This window comes from Callorhinchus milii, unplaced genomic scaffold (assembly GCF_018977255.1).
Source record: "Callorhinchus milii isolate IMCB2004 unplaced genomic scaffold, IMCB_Cmil_1.0 Scaffold4, whole genome shotgun sequence".
NCBI lineage: Eukaryota > Metazoa > Chordata > Chondrichthyes > Chimaeriformes > Callorhinchidae > Callorhinchus > Callorhinchus milii.
Window position 1 is genome coordinate 21,196,640 of NW_024704745.1, and position 16,798 is coordinate 21,213,437.

General features: G+C 43.1%; 1 protein-coding gene and 1 non-coding gene across 4 annotated transcripts in view; one reads left to right on the plus strand and one right to left on the minus strand.

The window, feature by feature from the left end:
- shroom2a (shroom family member 2a) overlaps positions 1-16,798 on the minus strand; it is a 126,714-nt gene that overhangs the window by 8,965 nt on the left and 100,951 nt on the right. Inside the window, exons 1-2 of one of the 3 annotated variants that reach the window (XM_042333860.1) lie at positions 12,842-12,959; positions 602-1,324 (exon numbers count right to left, since the gene is read on the minus strand). In XM_042333860.1, coding sequence (XP_042189794.1) covers positions 602-876 — 275 coding nt within the window. In that variant the 5' untranslated portion in view covers positions 877-1,324; positions 12,842-12,959. Of the gene's footprint in view, positions 1-601; positions 1,325-12,841; positions 12,960-16,798 lie in introns of those variants that run through there. The other 2 variants (XM_042333859.1, XM_042333858.1) reach the window with 2 other exon arrangements.
- trnav-uac lies at positions 4,395-4,465 on the plus strand. Its single transcript has one exon. It is a non-coding gene; the product is annotated as a tRNA-Val (tRNA).

Below are 16,798 nucleotides of genomic sequence, written 5' to 3' on the forward strand. Positions count from 1 at the left end.
ATTTACTTCCTTCCCCCATTCCATCTTTTTCCCTGAACTCAGTGATTTCCCATCTCTTCTGTGACTGGTGCACTGAAAAGCTTAAGGCATCAGCTTATCAACAACTTTAAGTCTAGTTGAGGTGTTGCCATGCAGTGCCTGACCATAATTTACAACAAATGCACATCCTAAAGCCTCATTTGTCTCTGGCCTGCTTTCCTCAGAGCTTCCCTGACTGGTTGCCCAATGGGATCAGTAAAATTAAAGGTCAACGCAACTTCAAAAATGACTGTTGCCATTGTGGTCCCTGTCCATTCTTTAATTGATTCTCTCTGAATATGACGCGATCAAAACAAAACTCATTACCAGAGTCTAACCTAGATAAAAAAAATCTATCTGTCAACTGGGCCATGAGAACTTTTAAACTCATTCATGTAGTGTCAAATGATGGTACACAAAGAAGTCATGGTATCCTGTTAACCAGTAGCAGAAATAAGCGAGAGGACCGATATCAAGTCCCAGTTTTACTGCTATGTTTCCAAAGGATACCTGCGGTTCCTATTTCCAGACAATTTGATACAATCAACTCTTGTCAAGTAGCTAGTCATTATTTAATCATTACCTTGCAAGGCTGTCGTCTTCCACAGTTAACGGTGGCTTATCAGTGAGTCTCTGCGGGGCAAACTGCGGAGAAGGGGTCCTCGGAACTTCAATCGAGGGTTTTGGGAAGAAATGGAAAGAAGGGATTTTGTTATCTCCTTTAACCTGTGGCTTCCCTGTTTGGGCGTAGTCACTTGCCGGGTATCTGTCGAGCTGGGGTTCTGGATTTACCGCTACCTTTGGTGGTAGTGGGGTCTCTGTGCTGCCATTTGATACTTCAGCTGCGTTCGTGGACATCTGGCTGGACCCACTCTGTTCTGTTGGAGCAGAGTTTGAAGCCGCAATTAGACCTGAATTGGGGGTTTCCTGGCGCCTGTGTTTGTCTACTTTTGGAGGAGGGGGTCTCTGTGGTGCCGTTAACCTTCTCCTGTTGCTCTCTGCTGCTAGTTTCTCCTCTGCCCATGCAAGTTCCTCTCCTGTCGTCCAATATTTATTTAGTGCTTGACCTTTGGGGCAAGTCTGAGGAACCAACACGTCTACTTTTTTTTCTATTTCACCCTCATTGGTCTCTGGGTACCAGTAGCTACTTGGCACGGTGACAGATCTGCTGTGATCTTCCTGAGATTGCAGCTCGCTTGTCTGCACATTTCGGCTTGATGTCTTCCACTGGTGCTCGAGAGTTTGTTCACAGGAAAGCCTTTCTCCCTCTGATGTGATTTCCTTGCATCCTGGATCCAATTGTCTGCTAATAAAAAAAAATCTTAAACTAAGCATTAAGAGTTTTGAACATTCATCCAGAAGAGGTCAGAACTGCACAATGAATGCAGAAAACTTCAGAAATGTGCATGCAATAGACAGCCCAGTACATCAACAGGACATTGCCTTGTGGTGCCCAACACTGAAATCACAGTTATTCTCTGTTGGGGTAAAATTCCACCTGGGATTAGATTTAATTTAATAATAATCATAATCCTTGCATTTGGTACAGCATCTTTCAAGCCACAAGGACGCCCCAAAGCACTTCACAGGATTTACTGTGTGTAAGTGCACAGTAATCAGCAAATCATTCAATTATATTTTAATTTTGAAAACCATTTTCTGCAGTTCTTAAAATAACATGGAAAATGGGCTTCAAAATTAAAGACTATATTTAAGAATTTTCCAAATTCTGGATACTCAGAAATGTATCAAGAAAATCTGGATTAAGGTGGAATTTCTACCCATATTACTAAGAAAAAACACCTCCTCACCTGTGTAGTGAATTACTCCAATCGAGGGGGAAAGGGGAGAGAAGGGAAAACAGGATATCAATAGGGAAATAGAGAATTCTTCACTCATGCAGCTTCCAATGTCAACCACAAGACTGTTGTGAGGCATAGAATGGAGGCATATCTATCCATCATTAGAAGGGGCAAGTATCCTTAGGTTGCATTCAGGGACCTTGCAACAGTTGGTTTCAAACTAGCACTGGTCTAGGCTTAGGGCTAGGCTGTTGTCATGATCAGGAATGCCATGTGCATTGAGCAGCCAACTGAGGAACAAAAGAAAGGGAGCCTCGCATGGAAACCATTACAATCTGGTAACTCCCATTCCTGTGAAGGTTTCAGCAGACAGACCCAGGTGAAAAGGAAGATTGTTAAGAATGCCCGACAGGCAATGGCAACTTGCAGGACAGCAGTGAGGTTGCAAAGATGGCAAGAGGCAGGCAGGAAAATAGCTGCAAAGCTAAGAGAGAAGCTGCAAAATGAAAGAAAGAAGACACTGCAAATGAAGTAATACTAAGCAAGCAAAACAGCAAGAAATCCAGTATGAACAAGCCCCTTCCTGTCAGGATAGTGACACTCCCAGACTTGGCATCCTTTTGCACTCTGGTCACAAGAATGTCCGCAATGTTCCTGGTGACTCTGTATTCCTGTTTGTTTGTTGTGAATTACTTTAAATTAGGGCAAATCTAATTCCTTTTGTACCCATGCACACCTTTGCACCCGATTAATACAAACTACAATATTTGAAATGGGTTGTTAATCTACAATGTGGAAATTAAATGCTAACATAATTAAGCCATAAATGTCCGTTCCAGCATAACCACAGGGTCAAATACTGACCAAGATCAGCATGGGTTTTATGTCCCACAGGCTGTCAAGGTATTGATGCATTGTGATATGCATAAAGTACAATTAGCAAAAAAATGTCATTCTGGGAGTTTCAGGACTATCTAGATTCAAATTTGAACCCATTCAAACTCCCACAGAGTCTCACAAATTCTTAGGAACGGAGCTCTGAATAAGAAAGCAAGCAGATAAAGGAGGTAGCGCATGACATTCATGAGTTATGGTGTTATCATGCAAACAAAATAGTGTGCACATCTGGGCAGAATATTCCAATCTTAAGTCATCTTTCACCCCTTTAGTTGGTTTTAATATATCATTCCATCAAAATGATCAACCCAAATAAACCTGAATTGGGATAAACCATCAAGCTCCTAATGCTATGACAAAGACTTGTGCAATTATTTTGCTTAATGCAGTACTTCAAAGTCAAACCTTTACATTCATTCTGTAATAACTGACAAGAGATCAAACCTTGTTTGGTAGATTTTATATTCAAGAGGTATTGAATCTCGTTCAAGTTCCTTGTCTGTGCCCATGCTTTCGGCATTCTTTCCTTTACCCAACCTCTCGGCTCCCACCCCCAGGGCTGGTGCTCAACCAGCATTGTTAAATCCTTTGGGAAATCCTCCAGATGTGAAAGGTGCCATATAAATGTAAATGTGTATTGTGTTGTGTTAAAGGAGACTGTAGTGGAATACTGTAGTTAATGTATCACAAGTCACAATTTTATCTCAATAATTGAACGTTTTGCTGTGGGTTCCTGCTGGGGAACTATTAAGGCCGCCCAATACTTTTTTTGTGCTTCTAATGGTACATAAGTAATAGTTCTTGCACTTTGATATAGCGCTTTATCATTTGAAATGTTTCAAAATGTTTCACACAATGAATTACTTTGAAGTGTACTGTCTGTCATTGTGTGTGTGCGCAAATGGTGCTAATCTGTACCAGCAATAAGGTTACTGACTAATAAATCATTTGTGGGGGGTGATTTTGAAAGAGGGAGGAATATTGGTCAGGATGCTGACAAGTCTCCCTGCTCTTTAAAATAGCACCACAGAATCTTTAATACCAGAATAAACAGAACAGGCATCTCAATTATCATCCATCCAACCAACATTTAAAATATTCACTGAGATTTGGTTTGACCTTAAAGGTAAAAATGAATGGAAAGTTCCAGGAAGATTGTGTTAAAGGAGACTGTAGTTAATGCATCACAAGTCACAATTTTATCTCAATAATTGATCACTTTTTATGTAGCCAACAAAAGGGGGCTTCAATTTGGTAGAAGGTGCATCCACTTAAGGATTTTTCAAATCAGGTGAGAGGTAGCCAAGCCTGTGGGTGTTAGAGAGGATGCATACAGTGGGATAAATTAGCACTCTGAAGGCTTCAGCTGGTTAATGGTCAAAGTAAGCCTTTAACTCATATAACATGCAAAATAGATCTTACAGTTCAGAGAAGAGAGAGAGAAAGCGTACTTCAAGCACCTGCAGCGCCCAGTGGCAAGAACCTGCAAAGTGTGAAATAACCACAGGTAAAATGTCCAAAGAACAGTCACGTCCCCTTCCCATAATCCATTTCCTTCAACAATAATACAGATAGTCACAACAGAAGTAGCATAAATTCAAACTACAGGATATATCCAGGAACAAGATTTTACAATGTCAAAAGCTATTAGTGGACTGGATCATAGCTCATAGTGGAGTCTTGTAGCTCAGTGGTTAGAGCACTCGCCTTACAAGCGAGAGACCTGGGTTTGATTCCCGGGTGGGACAAAATGTTGGGCAAGTTTCCTTAGTCCACATGCCTCTGTTTACCTAGCAGTAAGTAGGAACCTGATTGTTAATCGATTGGCGGATCGCTTTTCCGGGAATAATAATTCCTTTAAAAAAATGATAAATTTGTCACTTCAATCCACGACTGTTTGTGGAACATTGCTCTGCGCAATTGGCTGCCACTTTTCGCCCACAAAATATAGTCAATTTACTTTACAGTATATTCTGTGAAGCGCTTTGAGACGTCTCTAAGATGTGATAAGGCGATATATCAAATGCAATGATTCTTATTATTTATTATAGCTCTCTACCAAAAAACTTTTTTTTTTCTTAGGCAAACTATTTTTTGTGTGGGACTGCGAGAGTAGTGGGAGGTGAGGACAATGAGCAGGCCATCCGAGGCCCACAATTCCACCTAGCCTGTAGAATCACTCCATCTAATTGGTGGGAGGCTTGTCCACCCCTCTAACTTGGTGTGTGGAGGGCGGGGGGGGAAGGGGGGAATGGCACACATAAGCCATTCCTTGATCAAAACCCGGACCTTCCTATGCTGTGTGGCCCATTTCACACTGTAGACTCCCTTTAACAGCCAAGCTCAAGGGTGAATGAAGCTTACATTTTGTTTAGACAAAATTTAGACTGCTATTTTCTTCCAATTCAGAGCCACATTCAAAGAACCCAATAACTTAACTGAATGATAAGATGATATAATTTGGCCACATGTACCCAAACACACCAAGAAGATTTGCCAAACACATTCCGTTAACAGTGATGCCCCTTTAAAAACAAGATAGCATGTGGCAGATATGTAGTGCTTCTAAACCAACCACAAGTGTGTTAGTTTGATTGTAAGTTGTCCATTGTTCCAGCCTTGCTGGGCGAGGCTGCAACCACATCACATATGGGAAATGGAGGACACTTTAATGCTATGGATTCATAATATGGCTCAGACTTCCAGGAATTGAATGTGTAGGTGATAGAAGGAGACTTTCATCTAATCCGCCTAGAATGGGTTCAGTCACAATTGCCAGAGGTGAAAGTAACTTTGTGCACCACCCATTTCTTTCATGTTGTAAAGTTTTGCTGGCAGCTAAGTAAAAAACACTGCATGAGTAAACACTACAGAATAAATCTCCTCAGATTCTTTATCGGCCCATAAATGTGACTTAAAACTGTAAACATTAACCCACGTTACAGTCACTTTCCCAACGTGGGATCAGGTTTATGAATTCATTGCGGGTGAAACACTAGTCTTTGTATGTGCCTACGCTTTGTGTCTGTGAGCCTGTGCGCTGCATTTGCATGTGCTGTGGTGTACTGTGTACATGTGTGCATTCTCTTTGACCGTGCTTTCAGCTCCCCTCTCGACTCTCTACCCCCTCCTCGCTCCCTCCCTTCCCTCACCCTGACCATTTCCCCCCTGCTCGGGTCCTGACCCAACTGTACAGCGCCTTGGGACGTCCTCCCGACGTGAAAGGCGTTCTATAAATGGAATCTTGTTGTTGTTGTGTTGTGTGTGCAAGTGCACATGCTGTGGTATGCAATCTGATGCATATGTGTATGTGTGTACATAGTTCTTTAACTAGGTAAGGATTAAAATTGCAGAACACTCAGTTTTTCTGATTTTTTCCCGCATATTTTACATCTCCTCCTCCCTCCCCAAGGCAATTTTCTCCCTTCAAACCCTACAGCAAGGTCTGACTCCATGTCCCATTTATTGCCACCAATTCTTTCTTCCCCTTTCCATTTCTTGTTATTTTGCTCACTTTTGTTTTGCTTAGAATCATAGAATTATACAGCACAGAAGGAGGCCATTCGGCCCATCGTGTCTGTACCGGCTCATTGAAAGGAGCTATCCATTTCAATCCTACTCCCCCGCTCTCTCCCCATTGCCTTGCAAACTTGTCCTCCCCAACTTAGTTCTCCATCACTGTTCATTTTTCTCTTTCTCTTGCAATCTCCCAGTCCTGTTCCCCCATTCTATTCTTTCATTCCCTACAATCGGTTGAACAAGCCTCTTTCCATTTTTTGCCTTTGTCCTGAATCACCCTGATTCAATTCAAACATTTTGATCAACTTTATCTTGTTTGCTCTGCAATTCTTAAACAATAACAGTGTAGATCCTTATTATAACACTGTGGTTGGGGTCCATAAAATCCCAATCAAGTTTATAACGGGCCACTATTGCTGATCAGTGCTTGTGCACCATTACATCCCCTATCATATGCCTGCTGACATCACTGCACATGCACACAGACAGCTGGCCTGTATCATCAGCATGTATTGTGCTTCAAAATGTGTTATCACACAATCACTCTTTATATAGCGTCAACATGAGAAGTGTGAGGACACGTTTTGAAGTGCAACAATGGAGCCGGTCAACTTTCTGCACCCAATTTGGAACTTTTTGGTAAATACAGTATAGGGGTCCATTTTTCAATTGTGCTATAAACGACCCGTGTTATAACAGGAGTCTTACTGCAATAAAGGTAACTGTGCAGCACAATACTTACCAAAAAAGGGCTGCACTCCCATCACAACAACAACAAAATTACATTTATAGAGCGCCTTTCACGTCAGGAGGACGTCCCAAAGCGCTGAACAGTCAGGTGTCGGGGCCCGAGCATGGGGGAGGGGTGGTGTAGGGGTGAGGGAAGGCAGAGAGATGGGAGGGAGACCAAAGGCACGATCGAAGAGAAGGGCGTTGAGACCGGCCTTGAAGGAGGCAAGGGAGGAAGCGAGGTGAAGGGACCGTGGGATGGAGTTCCAGAGTGTGGGGACCGAGAAGCTGAAAGCTTGGAGCAGACCGGAGCCCCCGAGAGGTAGGAGGGGGCAAGGCCATGGATGGGCTTAAAAGTGAGGATGAGGATCTTGAGGGTGGGGGTGATGGGGTCGCGGAGCCTAGTGCGTGAGAGTACACAAGCTGCAGAGTTTTGGATGATCTGCAGCTTGTGAAGGGAAGAGTTGGGAAGGCCGATGAGGAGGGAGTTCCTGTAATTGAGCCTTGATGTGACGAATGCGTGGGTGAGGGTTTCGGCAGCCTGAAGGGTGAGACAGTGGCGGAGTCTGGCAATGTTGCGGAGGTGGTGGTAGGCAGTGCCGGTCATGGCGCGGATGTGGGGGAGAAAGGTCAGTTCAAGGTTGAACAAGATACTCAGGTTCCTGACTGGCTTAGTGAGGTTGAGTGTGCAGCCGTGGAGGCTGATGCTGCCAGCACCAATCTGGAGGGCCTCGGTCTTGCTGACATTGAGTTGGAGAAAGTTGTCCCTCGTCCAGGACTTGATGTCGGACAGGCAGTCGGTCCGGACGCCAATAATCCTGGAGTTGGGGGTGGAGGCAGAGAGGTGGAGTTGGATGTCATCCGCATACATGCGGAAATTTACCTCATGTCTGAGGATGATGTCACCAAGGGGGAGCATGTAGAGGGTGAAGAGGAGAGGACCGAGGACAGAGCCCTGAGGAACACCGCACAAGATGGTGCGGGGGCTGGAGGAGAAGCCGTTTGCCGCAACAAAGTGGAGGCAGTGTGAAAGGTAGAACCTGAACCAATCAGGGACAGAATCTTGAAAGTTGAAGTGGGAGGAGAGGTGGTGGAGGAGGATTGAGTGGTCCATGGTGTCAAAGATGGTGGAGAGGTCGAGGAGGCAGAGGGAGCCCTGGTCACACACACATGGTCAGGATGTTGTTTGTGACCTTGACCAGAGGGGTTCATGAAGGGAGCAAGAGGAGAGGAAAGAACGAAAGAGCGAAGCTGGGAGGTAACGGCTCTCTCAAGGACCTTGAATAGGAAGGGGAGATTTGAGATGGGCTGGTAGCTAGATAGTTGTGATGGGTCAAGGAAAGGTTTCTTCAAGGTGGGGTTGAGAGTGGCTGTTTTAAGGGGGGAAGGAACAGTGCCAGATGACAGGGAGAGGTTAATGATGTCGGCGAGTAGTGGGGTAAGGAGGTGGAGCTGGGATTTAAGGAAGGGGGTGAGGTAAGGAGGTGGAGCTGGGATTTAAGGAGAGGGGTGGGGATGGGGTCCAGGGAGCAGGTGGTGAGCTTCATGGAGGTTACAGTGATGAAGACAGAGGCGGGGGTAACAGGTTCAAAGGTGTGGAAGGAGGGATTGGTAGTTGTCGGGTGGGTAGTTATGTGGAGTGGGGGTAGGCAGGGGGTGGAAGTTGGGAGGGCAGTGGCAGCTGAGTGGATTCCCTTGATTTTGAACTCAAGGAAGCCCAGCACTTTCTCGCAGTGAAAGAATTTGCGAGGCATGTGGGGGAGGGTGGAGGAGCCAGTTGGTGGTAGAGAACAGGAACCTGGGGTTTGCCTTCGCTTCCAGGATTAAACATTAAATCTAAACTGGATGTCTCCAAGTCTTAGTTGATGAACCAGATCTAATGTCTACTATTATTGGACAACTGTGGACCTGTCTGGCCTTTTCAAGCATTGCCTCTCAGAATCAATTCACGACAGCCCCCTTACCCTGCACAAGGAGGATTGTTTTCAGACTGGAACCATAAAAGGACCCACCAGTAATTGAACCCAGAATGTTCTGGTCACAGGTCTGGTGTTCAATCAACTGAGCTTTAATGCAATCCTTCTCTCTCTGGCCTTGATGGTGCACTCACTGCCTGTAGGTCCTTGACGCTTCACCTAGCTTCGGGAGGAAATGACGCCCTGGATGTTACAGTACATTTGAAATGCCCAAAGAAGCACCAACAACAAAATTAAACTTGGCGTTTCAAAACTGTGGGATCTGTCTGCAACACTGTATACAATAGGTTAAGAATCACCCAAGCAGTGACACCCAGATGGCGGGTTTACAGTGGCCCATTTCCATACTCAATAACATTGCTGACTAACATGTCCTGTTTGTCACAACATTTTATTTTAAATGAGCAAGTTTTGTTTTGTAGAGCATAAAAGTCTTGTACATTGGCTCACAGATGATGCAAACACTTATTTTAGGAAGTCATCCCCAAACAGTTCCATACAATGTCATTAGGTATCCAATAATGGCTGGGTTTGGAAGATTACACAAGCTGAAAAGATGCAAGAATGTCATTTTATAAACAGCATTTAACTCCCAATATGGTGAAAAAGAAGGTCCTTCAGCCATTTAAAGAGTGCCCACCCAATTTCCATAATACAGCAACAAACTGTCTGTTAAATAACTTTTGTCCTGTTCCCCAGCTTTCCTTCCTGGTAACTTGTTCCAGCTATTCACTGCCCTCTGTGTAAAGAAATACTTACTGGAATCTGTCCAAAACATATCCTTCATAATCCTGAAACACCTTGTTCCAGGTTTAACTTTTGCGATTCCATTAACCCAGAAAAATATTTTTTGAATGCAAGAAAAACAGGGTATTGAAAGAGGATTCCAGCTAGAGGTACTGTTTTTCAGCTTGCAACACAAATTCTCTGCTCTTGTCTTCATGTGATAACAGGGTTGAAGTCAGACTGTTTTTTTTTAAGTATCGGGTGGTTGGAATGGAAGTGGGGCAGCAGTGGCTCACTCTCACATCAACAAGCGCCTTAAATACGAAAGAATGGGGTGGACTGCTAAATCTGCTATGCAGGAGCCAAAGGCTACGATTGTAAGAAAAGCTAAACAATGGGCCTAATGGGGTGAAGAATGCAATGATTCTTAACAGCCTGAGTAACAACAACAGCATACTGCATTTATATAGCACTATTCACGTCGGGAGGGCGTCCCAAGATTGCTGGACAATCGAGGGTTTGCACCCCTCAAATCCCAGCAAAACTGTTAAGAAACCTTGCATTCGTCACCCCAATATTCCAAGCAAAATCACAACAATCATGAATTTGTAACCTCCTTAAATCCTGTGAATTTTTGGAAGCAGCTGAGCAAACGTTATTTCTAACAAATATATAAATTGATTTGATCAAATGGATTCAGATAGATCATACGATGTTCATTTTGTAAATCCTTAGACTTCCATAAAACAATATGAAATTATTTTAGTCAGTGCATATTACAAACAAAATATTAATTTGATCCCCCCATACACCCCACCATCAGTTTCACTCTGTTGTCACAAGAATAAGAAGGTTGGCCACTTCCAATTCTCGAACCTATGTCACTATGTCTGATCACTGGGAACAGCTCAGTGCAATTCTCTTCCACTTGAGATAGTCTTGACCTCCATTCAACAGTTCTTTCTTCAAGACAATACTGGCTAAGATCCTAACATGCTATACTACTCCACTAACCGTACTGCTTTGAAACACCAGTAACAACAACAACAACTTGCATTTATGTAGCTCCCTCCACGCCGGGAGGCGTCTCAGAGTGCTTAACAATGCAGAGCCCGAAGCTGAGCCTGGGGGAGGGGGAAAGTAACCTTAGGTGTGGTCGAAAAGGAAGGTTTTCATGCCCGACCCGAAGATGGGGAAGGAGGGGCCGAGGCGAAGGGGTTGAGGGAGGGAGTTCCAAAGTTTCAGGGCACAGTGGCTGAAACTACAGCCACCGATGGTGGAGTGGAGGACTCAGAGGAAGCCGGACCCTTAGACCGGAGGCAACGGGTACTGCTGTGGGAAGAGAGGAGGTTAGAGAGATAGGGGGATGCTAAGGAATGGAGGGATTAAAACACTAGAGTCAGGATCTTGAAGTCGATCCGCTTTGTGACAGTAAAGCAATTATGTAGCAATTCATTGCTGGGAAATGACAAGCACTATCAGTTTTAGAAAACACAGAGTAACCCTAATGTTCCTCAGTGGTGAGGCATCTCCTGATTCTCATGACAATACAAGCTGACAGTAGATTGCAGACCATGTCCCCAAGGTACTTCATCTCCTCACATTCCTTGCTTTCCTCTTACTACTCGATATTACACCACCTTCCTTCCCTCCTAGCAAACCACAATCCACCCATCAATTTTTTTCAGTCCAGCCTGCTTATAGCAATGTTAGAGTTCCTTCTTAATACAATGCTTTTCCAGAATAACATTATTGGTAAAAAGAACAGATTCTCTGTTTGGCCCATGCTGGCATGATACCTTCGTTTAAAATGGCAAGCAGTACATGTCAGCACAAGCCTCCTTTCATTACCAGTCACAAATGTGTCGCAATTGATAAAACGGAGCAGTGACATTTCAGGATCAAATGTTTAGATGGTCTGTGACTTCAAGAGAAAGTGACTTGAAGTGGATGAGAGGATCTTAAAATTGATCTACTGAGCCAGGAAGTGGCTAGAGACAAGGGTTTGTACTGTGACACGGAGTGGAATGTCTCCATGTTTTTCACTGTAGTTTTAATCCATTGGGCTATGCGTTTGCAAACAACAAATACTGGAATGCTTGGTGAAGGCAGTGTCCCTTGAAAGCAGATTTAAAACAACAATTTGCACTTATATAGAACCTTTCACATAGGAGAATTTCTTGAAACATTTTACATATGTGGAGTGGAAGCCCAAGCTGGAGGGAGAGAGAGTTGAAGGCAAGGTCAAAGATAGTTTTTTTACATGGGTTTTGAAAGCAGAGTGAAAGGGAACGAGGTGGAGGGATTTGGGAAGAGAATTCCAGAGAGCAGGGACAAAGTGGCTTAAGGTTCGTCTGTCAATGGTGGGGCAGGTGAATAGCTTGAAGCAAGCCAGAGTTGAGCGAGTGACCAGTAGGCTGCAAGAGATCACAGAGGTAGGTTGGGGCAGGACACTTGAAGTTGAGGACGAGGATCTTAAAATCGATCCGCTGGGCGAGAAGTGCAAAAAGTATTATAGCTCACTGAAAACATACAGGAACAACTGTGTAATGTGGTCAATGTATCTGATGGTAGCAAATGTTCTTGGAGTTGGCACTCCCTAGACTCACCTGTGATCCATGTTTTGTCTTTGTGTTTTTCTATCACATGACTATTCACACCCTTTGACTATTGCCCTTCTGGCATCCTTGCAGCAGATTCAAACTCCTCTGCCGTGGCGCTCTCTATTTGACTGTGATTTACATGTCCTAAATTCACACAAATCCTTTATAAGTTATGCCAGTTCTCTTTACCTGAAATTTTAAAGGGCTGCTTTTTCTTTTTGTCCACTGCACAGCTATGAACGTAAATGATTAGGTACAGTAAGGTACAGTGCAGTTCAGGCACATGCTGATTGCCGGCTAAAATATAAGCTGTACTGCTCAAAAAACAAACAACAGCAATGAGCAAGCCATTAAGTAACACTGCTCCTTTGCTGCAGATCAGAACTTCCTGCACCATGATCATTAAGAAACAACAACAACTTGAATTTTATATGTCCTTCATGTAGCAATAACATCTCGGGAGCACTTGAAAAGAATCAGTAGTAAAAGAAACAAACCCAAACCCCATACCAATACACACTGTCACTAGCTTCTATATCAATTGCTGCATTGCTTTAAATTGAGAACTTACCAAACTCTGGAACAGGGAAGGGAAGTCCCAAAATACTGTACATTCACAGCTGAAATTGCGGTTTCTTTGCCTCTGAATCCCCAGCACAACAGAGCAGCCTCTCCACAGCAGTAAGTGACTACCTACAAATGTACTTTGTTTCGTTCAGAGGGTTCATAGGGCTGTACCTCCCACACTAGCTGCCTAGCTCCATCAATACACATGGGAGTGACAGGCTCACAGATGTCCCGCCCTCTTTACTCCCTTGTACTGTACTATACTTCTGGGATTGGCTGGTCTGCCGCGTGGCATCAGCTCGGGGCTTCTGATCTTGCACATTCTAAGGGCTGAGAGAATACAAGCCTTGCTTTTGCAAGGTTTTGATTCAAGCCAGCACCCAATTCTTGAAATATTTTCAAAGAACAAAAGACGTGTATAGTCTCCAATGCCCCCCTCCCCCCATCCCCACCCCAGCTCAGCAAACATGGGCCTGCTACACGTCACTCACGTATCGGCAGCACGGCCTTTAGCTACTATGCCCTCACCCAGTGCAACTGTCTCCCACCCTATCTATTTTTAAAGCTGCCTAAAAACCTACCTCTTTGATTAGACCTATGGTCACCTATCCCCCTTGGGCTCAGTGTCTCTATGAAGTGCTCAGGGCCAGTATGGTGCAATAATCCTTCTATTTCATAGAGAGCCTTCACATCAGGAGAATGTGTCAAAGCACTTCACAGGATTTGTTGTAGAGTGTAGTGACTGTATGTTGTACAATACAATATAAATTTATATTTACAAAGCACCTATCACATCAGGAGGACATCTCAAGGTGCTTGACATTCTTGGCTTGGCACCTGAACTGGGGGTGAGGAGAGACAAGAGGTGCCATCAAAGAGGAAGGCCTTGAAACAGATCTTGAAAGAGTTGTGGGAGGGGGCCAGTGCTCACTGAGTGAAGAGAGCAGCCAAGTTGGTATGGGTTGAGGAGGTTGCCAGAGGTAGGGTGGGACGACATCATGAAGGGATTTGAAGGTGAGAACAAGGATCTTGAACTTGCTCTGTTGGGGTATAGGGAACCAATGGAGCTGGGCAAGGACAGGACCGATAGACGGGACCTCAGTTTAACTTTCATCTGAAGGACAACATCTCCAACAAAGGAGCACTCTCCCAGCACTGCAGTGGAGTGTAAGCCTAGACTGTGAGTTCAAAGTCCTGACTTGGGGCTTGAATCCACAACTTCTGAGGTGAGAGGTGAGAGTGTTACCAACTGAGCCAGGCTGACACCTACTCCATTTGAAGTACACTGGATAAATGCAAGTTGTTGTTGTAAAAGTGACCTCTTCTTGGGCTTAATTTTAAACAAAAGCCATGTTGGTTTAATGACAGTATTCAGAGCAAGACTAAAAATTGGCAGAATTTTGAATTCAAGTTTAGTTTTGCTACTCATGGGTTTTCAGTATAGTAGCTGGTTAAATAATAGAAAAATATTGATACTTAAAATAGTTCACAGGATTTGAGGTACCATGAGGTACCTTTGAAAGTGAATGTAAAGGTTCAAAAGGAGTAAGGGTAGTCGTAAAATTATGTTTATAACAACGGTAAGGCAGGTGGGGTTACTTTTTTACTGAAGTATTTGATTTTCCCACTGAGATTTCATTCAATTGTAACACACGCGTTCCCTTTGCTAAAACTGGCTTCAAGAAGCATGGTTATAATGCCAAACATTCCCCTCAAAAATCTTTTCACACTCTATTAAACCCAAATCCAAGACTTCAATACTGCTCCATATCTGGGGAGGCTCTTAAACTACCTCTTTGCACTGAGTACAAAGCTGATAAGTGGATCAGTGCTTCAATCACCTCAGGCCTCTAACCACTCCATTATAACCTGTCTTCTCTTTCTCCATTTTAATGATACTGTTATGGTCAGTGCTCCTTTGATCTTCCCTTTCTTGTTCCTCGAAACAACAAATAATCTGTCCTACGTGCTTCTCCTGCATGCTTTTGCACAATGCTGAAATAAAGATTCACAACACTGTCTCCCAACTCTCACACATTATTTTTCAGGACTTCAAGACTATGGAGTTATTAACCTTCCTTCGTCTTCCCTTCACAAGGCCAAAGAAAAGGATTAGATAAAGAAAGCCCTTCGGCACAGTTGATCTCATCCTTCCAGAATTGCAGCACAAAGCTGTTTCTTATGTAAGTCAAGTATCATGACCCCTTCCAAGAATCTATACAATCTATACAATCTCCAGCAGTATTGGGACAAGCAGAACTCAAGACTACTAGGAGTTACAAATAATAATCCTTGCATTTGACCTACCACCTTTTGGATGACATCTCAAAGAGCTTCACAGGATTTACTGTAAAGTGTGGTGACTGTATTTTGTAGGCAAACTCTTACCACTTTAGCATGAACTAAAGTGAGGTGACTCAGCTTCCCAAACAATAATGGGTAATAAAGAATGAAATGTGGCAGAAACTACAAGTATATGGGAATTAGTTCAGTCATAGTCAATAATATACTGTTCCCTAAACTACACTATAGTAAATGTATTTCCAACTGATGCAAGACACTCTATCTATCAATCTTTTATTTCTCTCGTTGATTTTCTCCCCTCTACTCTCCTTTTACTTCTAAATACAGTTCTATAAGTTCTATCCAATATCTCTCTTGCGCAAGTGGCTATTATTCATGTGAAAAAGTGAGTGCAGTTTACAGTCTTAGCTGGAGATGACTCCATCCCGAATCACCCAAGCATCCCTTCCTGTATTCACCTGTCTGTAACTTTAGGTGCCAGGTTGCATAGCCAAGAGATCAGAGCTGGAAGCAAGATCTTAACCTCATTTAACACAAAACTCCTCAGGTTTTCGGGGCAAGCAAAACATTCCTAGGATGAAAATTGTTAGTTATTAAGGAAAATACTTATTTTCCTCTCTCTCTCTGGTGTTACTATTGCCACATTTGTGTCCTTCAGGCCAGTGTTTAATTTTTTTTACAGGTTGAACATAGGAATGTTGATACAGAGACTACCTGCACTGTCACATCCTAAGGGTTAATAGGATCCCAATGCTCTTAATCCTGGTCAAACTGGCAAAACCTATTTACATACAGACGACACAGTATTTCCAACGTAAAATACATCATCAGGGATACTCCCTAAGTTTACCTTTAGTTTAGAGGCATACGGTCACACCTCATATCTGTGTTACACTTCAGATATCATAATGGAGGCTTTAAATTGAAATTTAAATAATTCATCCAGTATATGTAGTGACACTGGAATCTAAAGTGCAATATTTGCTATATGTAGTTGTAACTAATGACCCCTGTTGGTATCACAAATTGCATCACACCAATCTGGGAACTCCCGTCTGACTTGATTTACTTTCAGAGTGGAGATCCCATAGATCAGCGTAACATACTTCTGGTTACCATCAGGAGACAAAAGTTACAACTCAAAGTTGTTCTCAGGGAGGAAGGGGGAATATTGTGCTTTCAATTCCACTGGTGATGAGGATAAAAACTGGGATTCAGGGCCAGTAAACACACATTGTCAATTAGTGATATGAGGACGTACCGCCCCCCAGTGTCCAATCTTTTAAGTGGATGTAAAATATTAAACATTGGTGGTTCTTGTGTGAATTGTTTTAATTGCAGATGAGATTGTATTTGTTTAGATGAGAATAAATTGATGATACCATTTGTCATTATAAATGTGCAACCAAACCTTCATTATAGATTGTGACCAGGACACAACAACCTTCCATGTCCGAGTATTTGGAACACACTATCACTTCACTACAGGCAACATCAACAGTATATATCAGGTTAACTCTCATTCTTTATTTAGCAAAAACACTAATTGTAGATGAGTTATAAGAGTAGCGTAATTTTTTTAAAGAAACTTAAAACAATATACAAGACTGGAAAAGACTCCTGTGTCAGATAACATACCTGAAACATTTATTAAAAT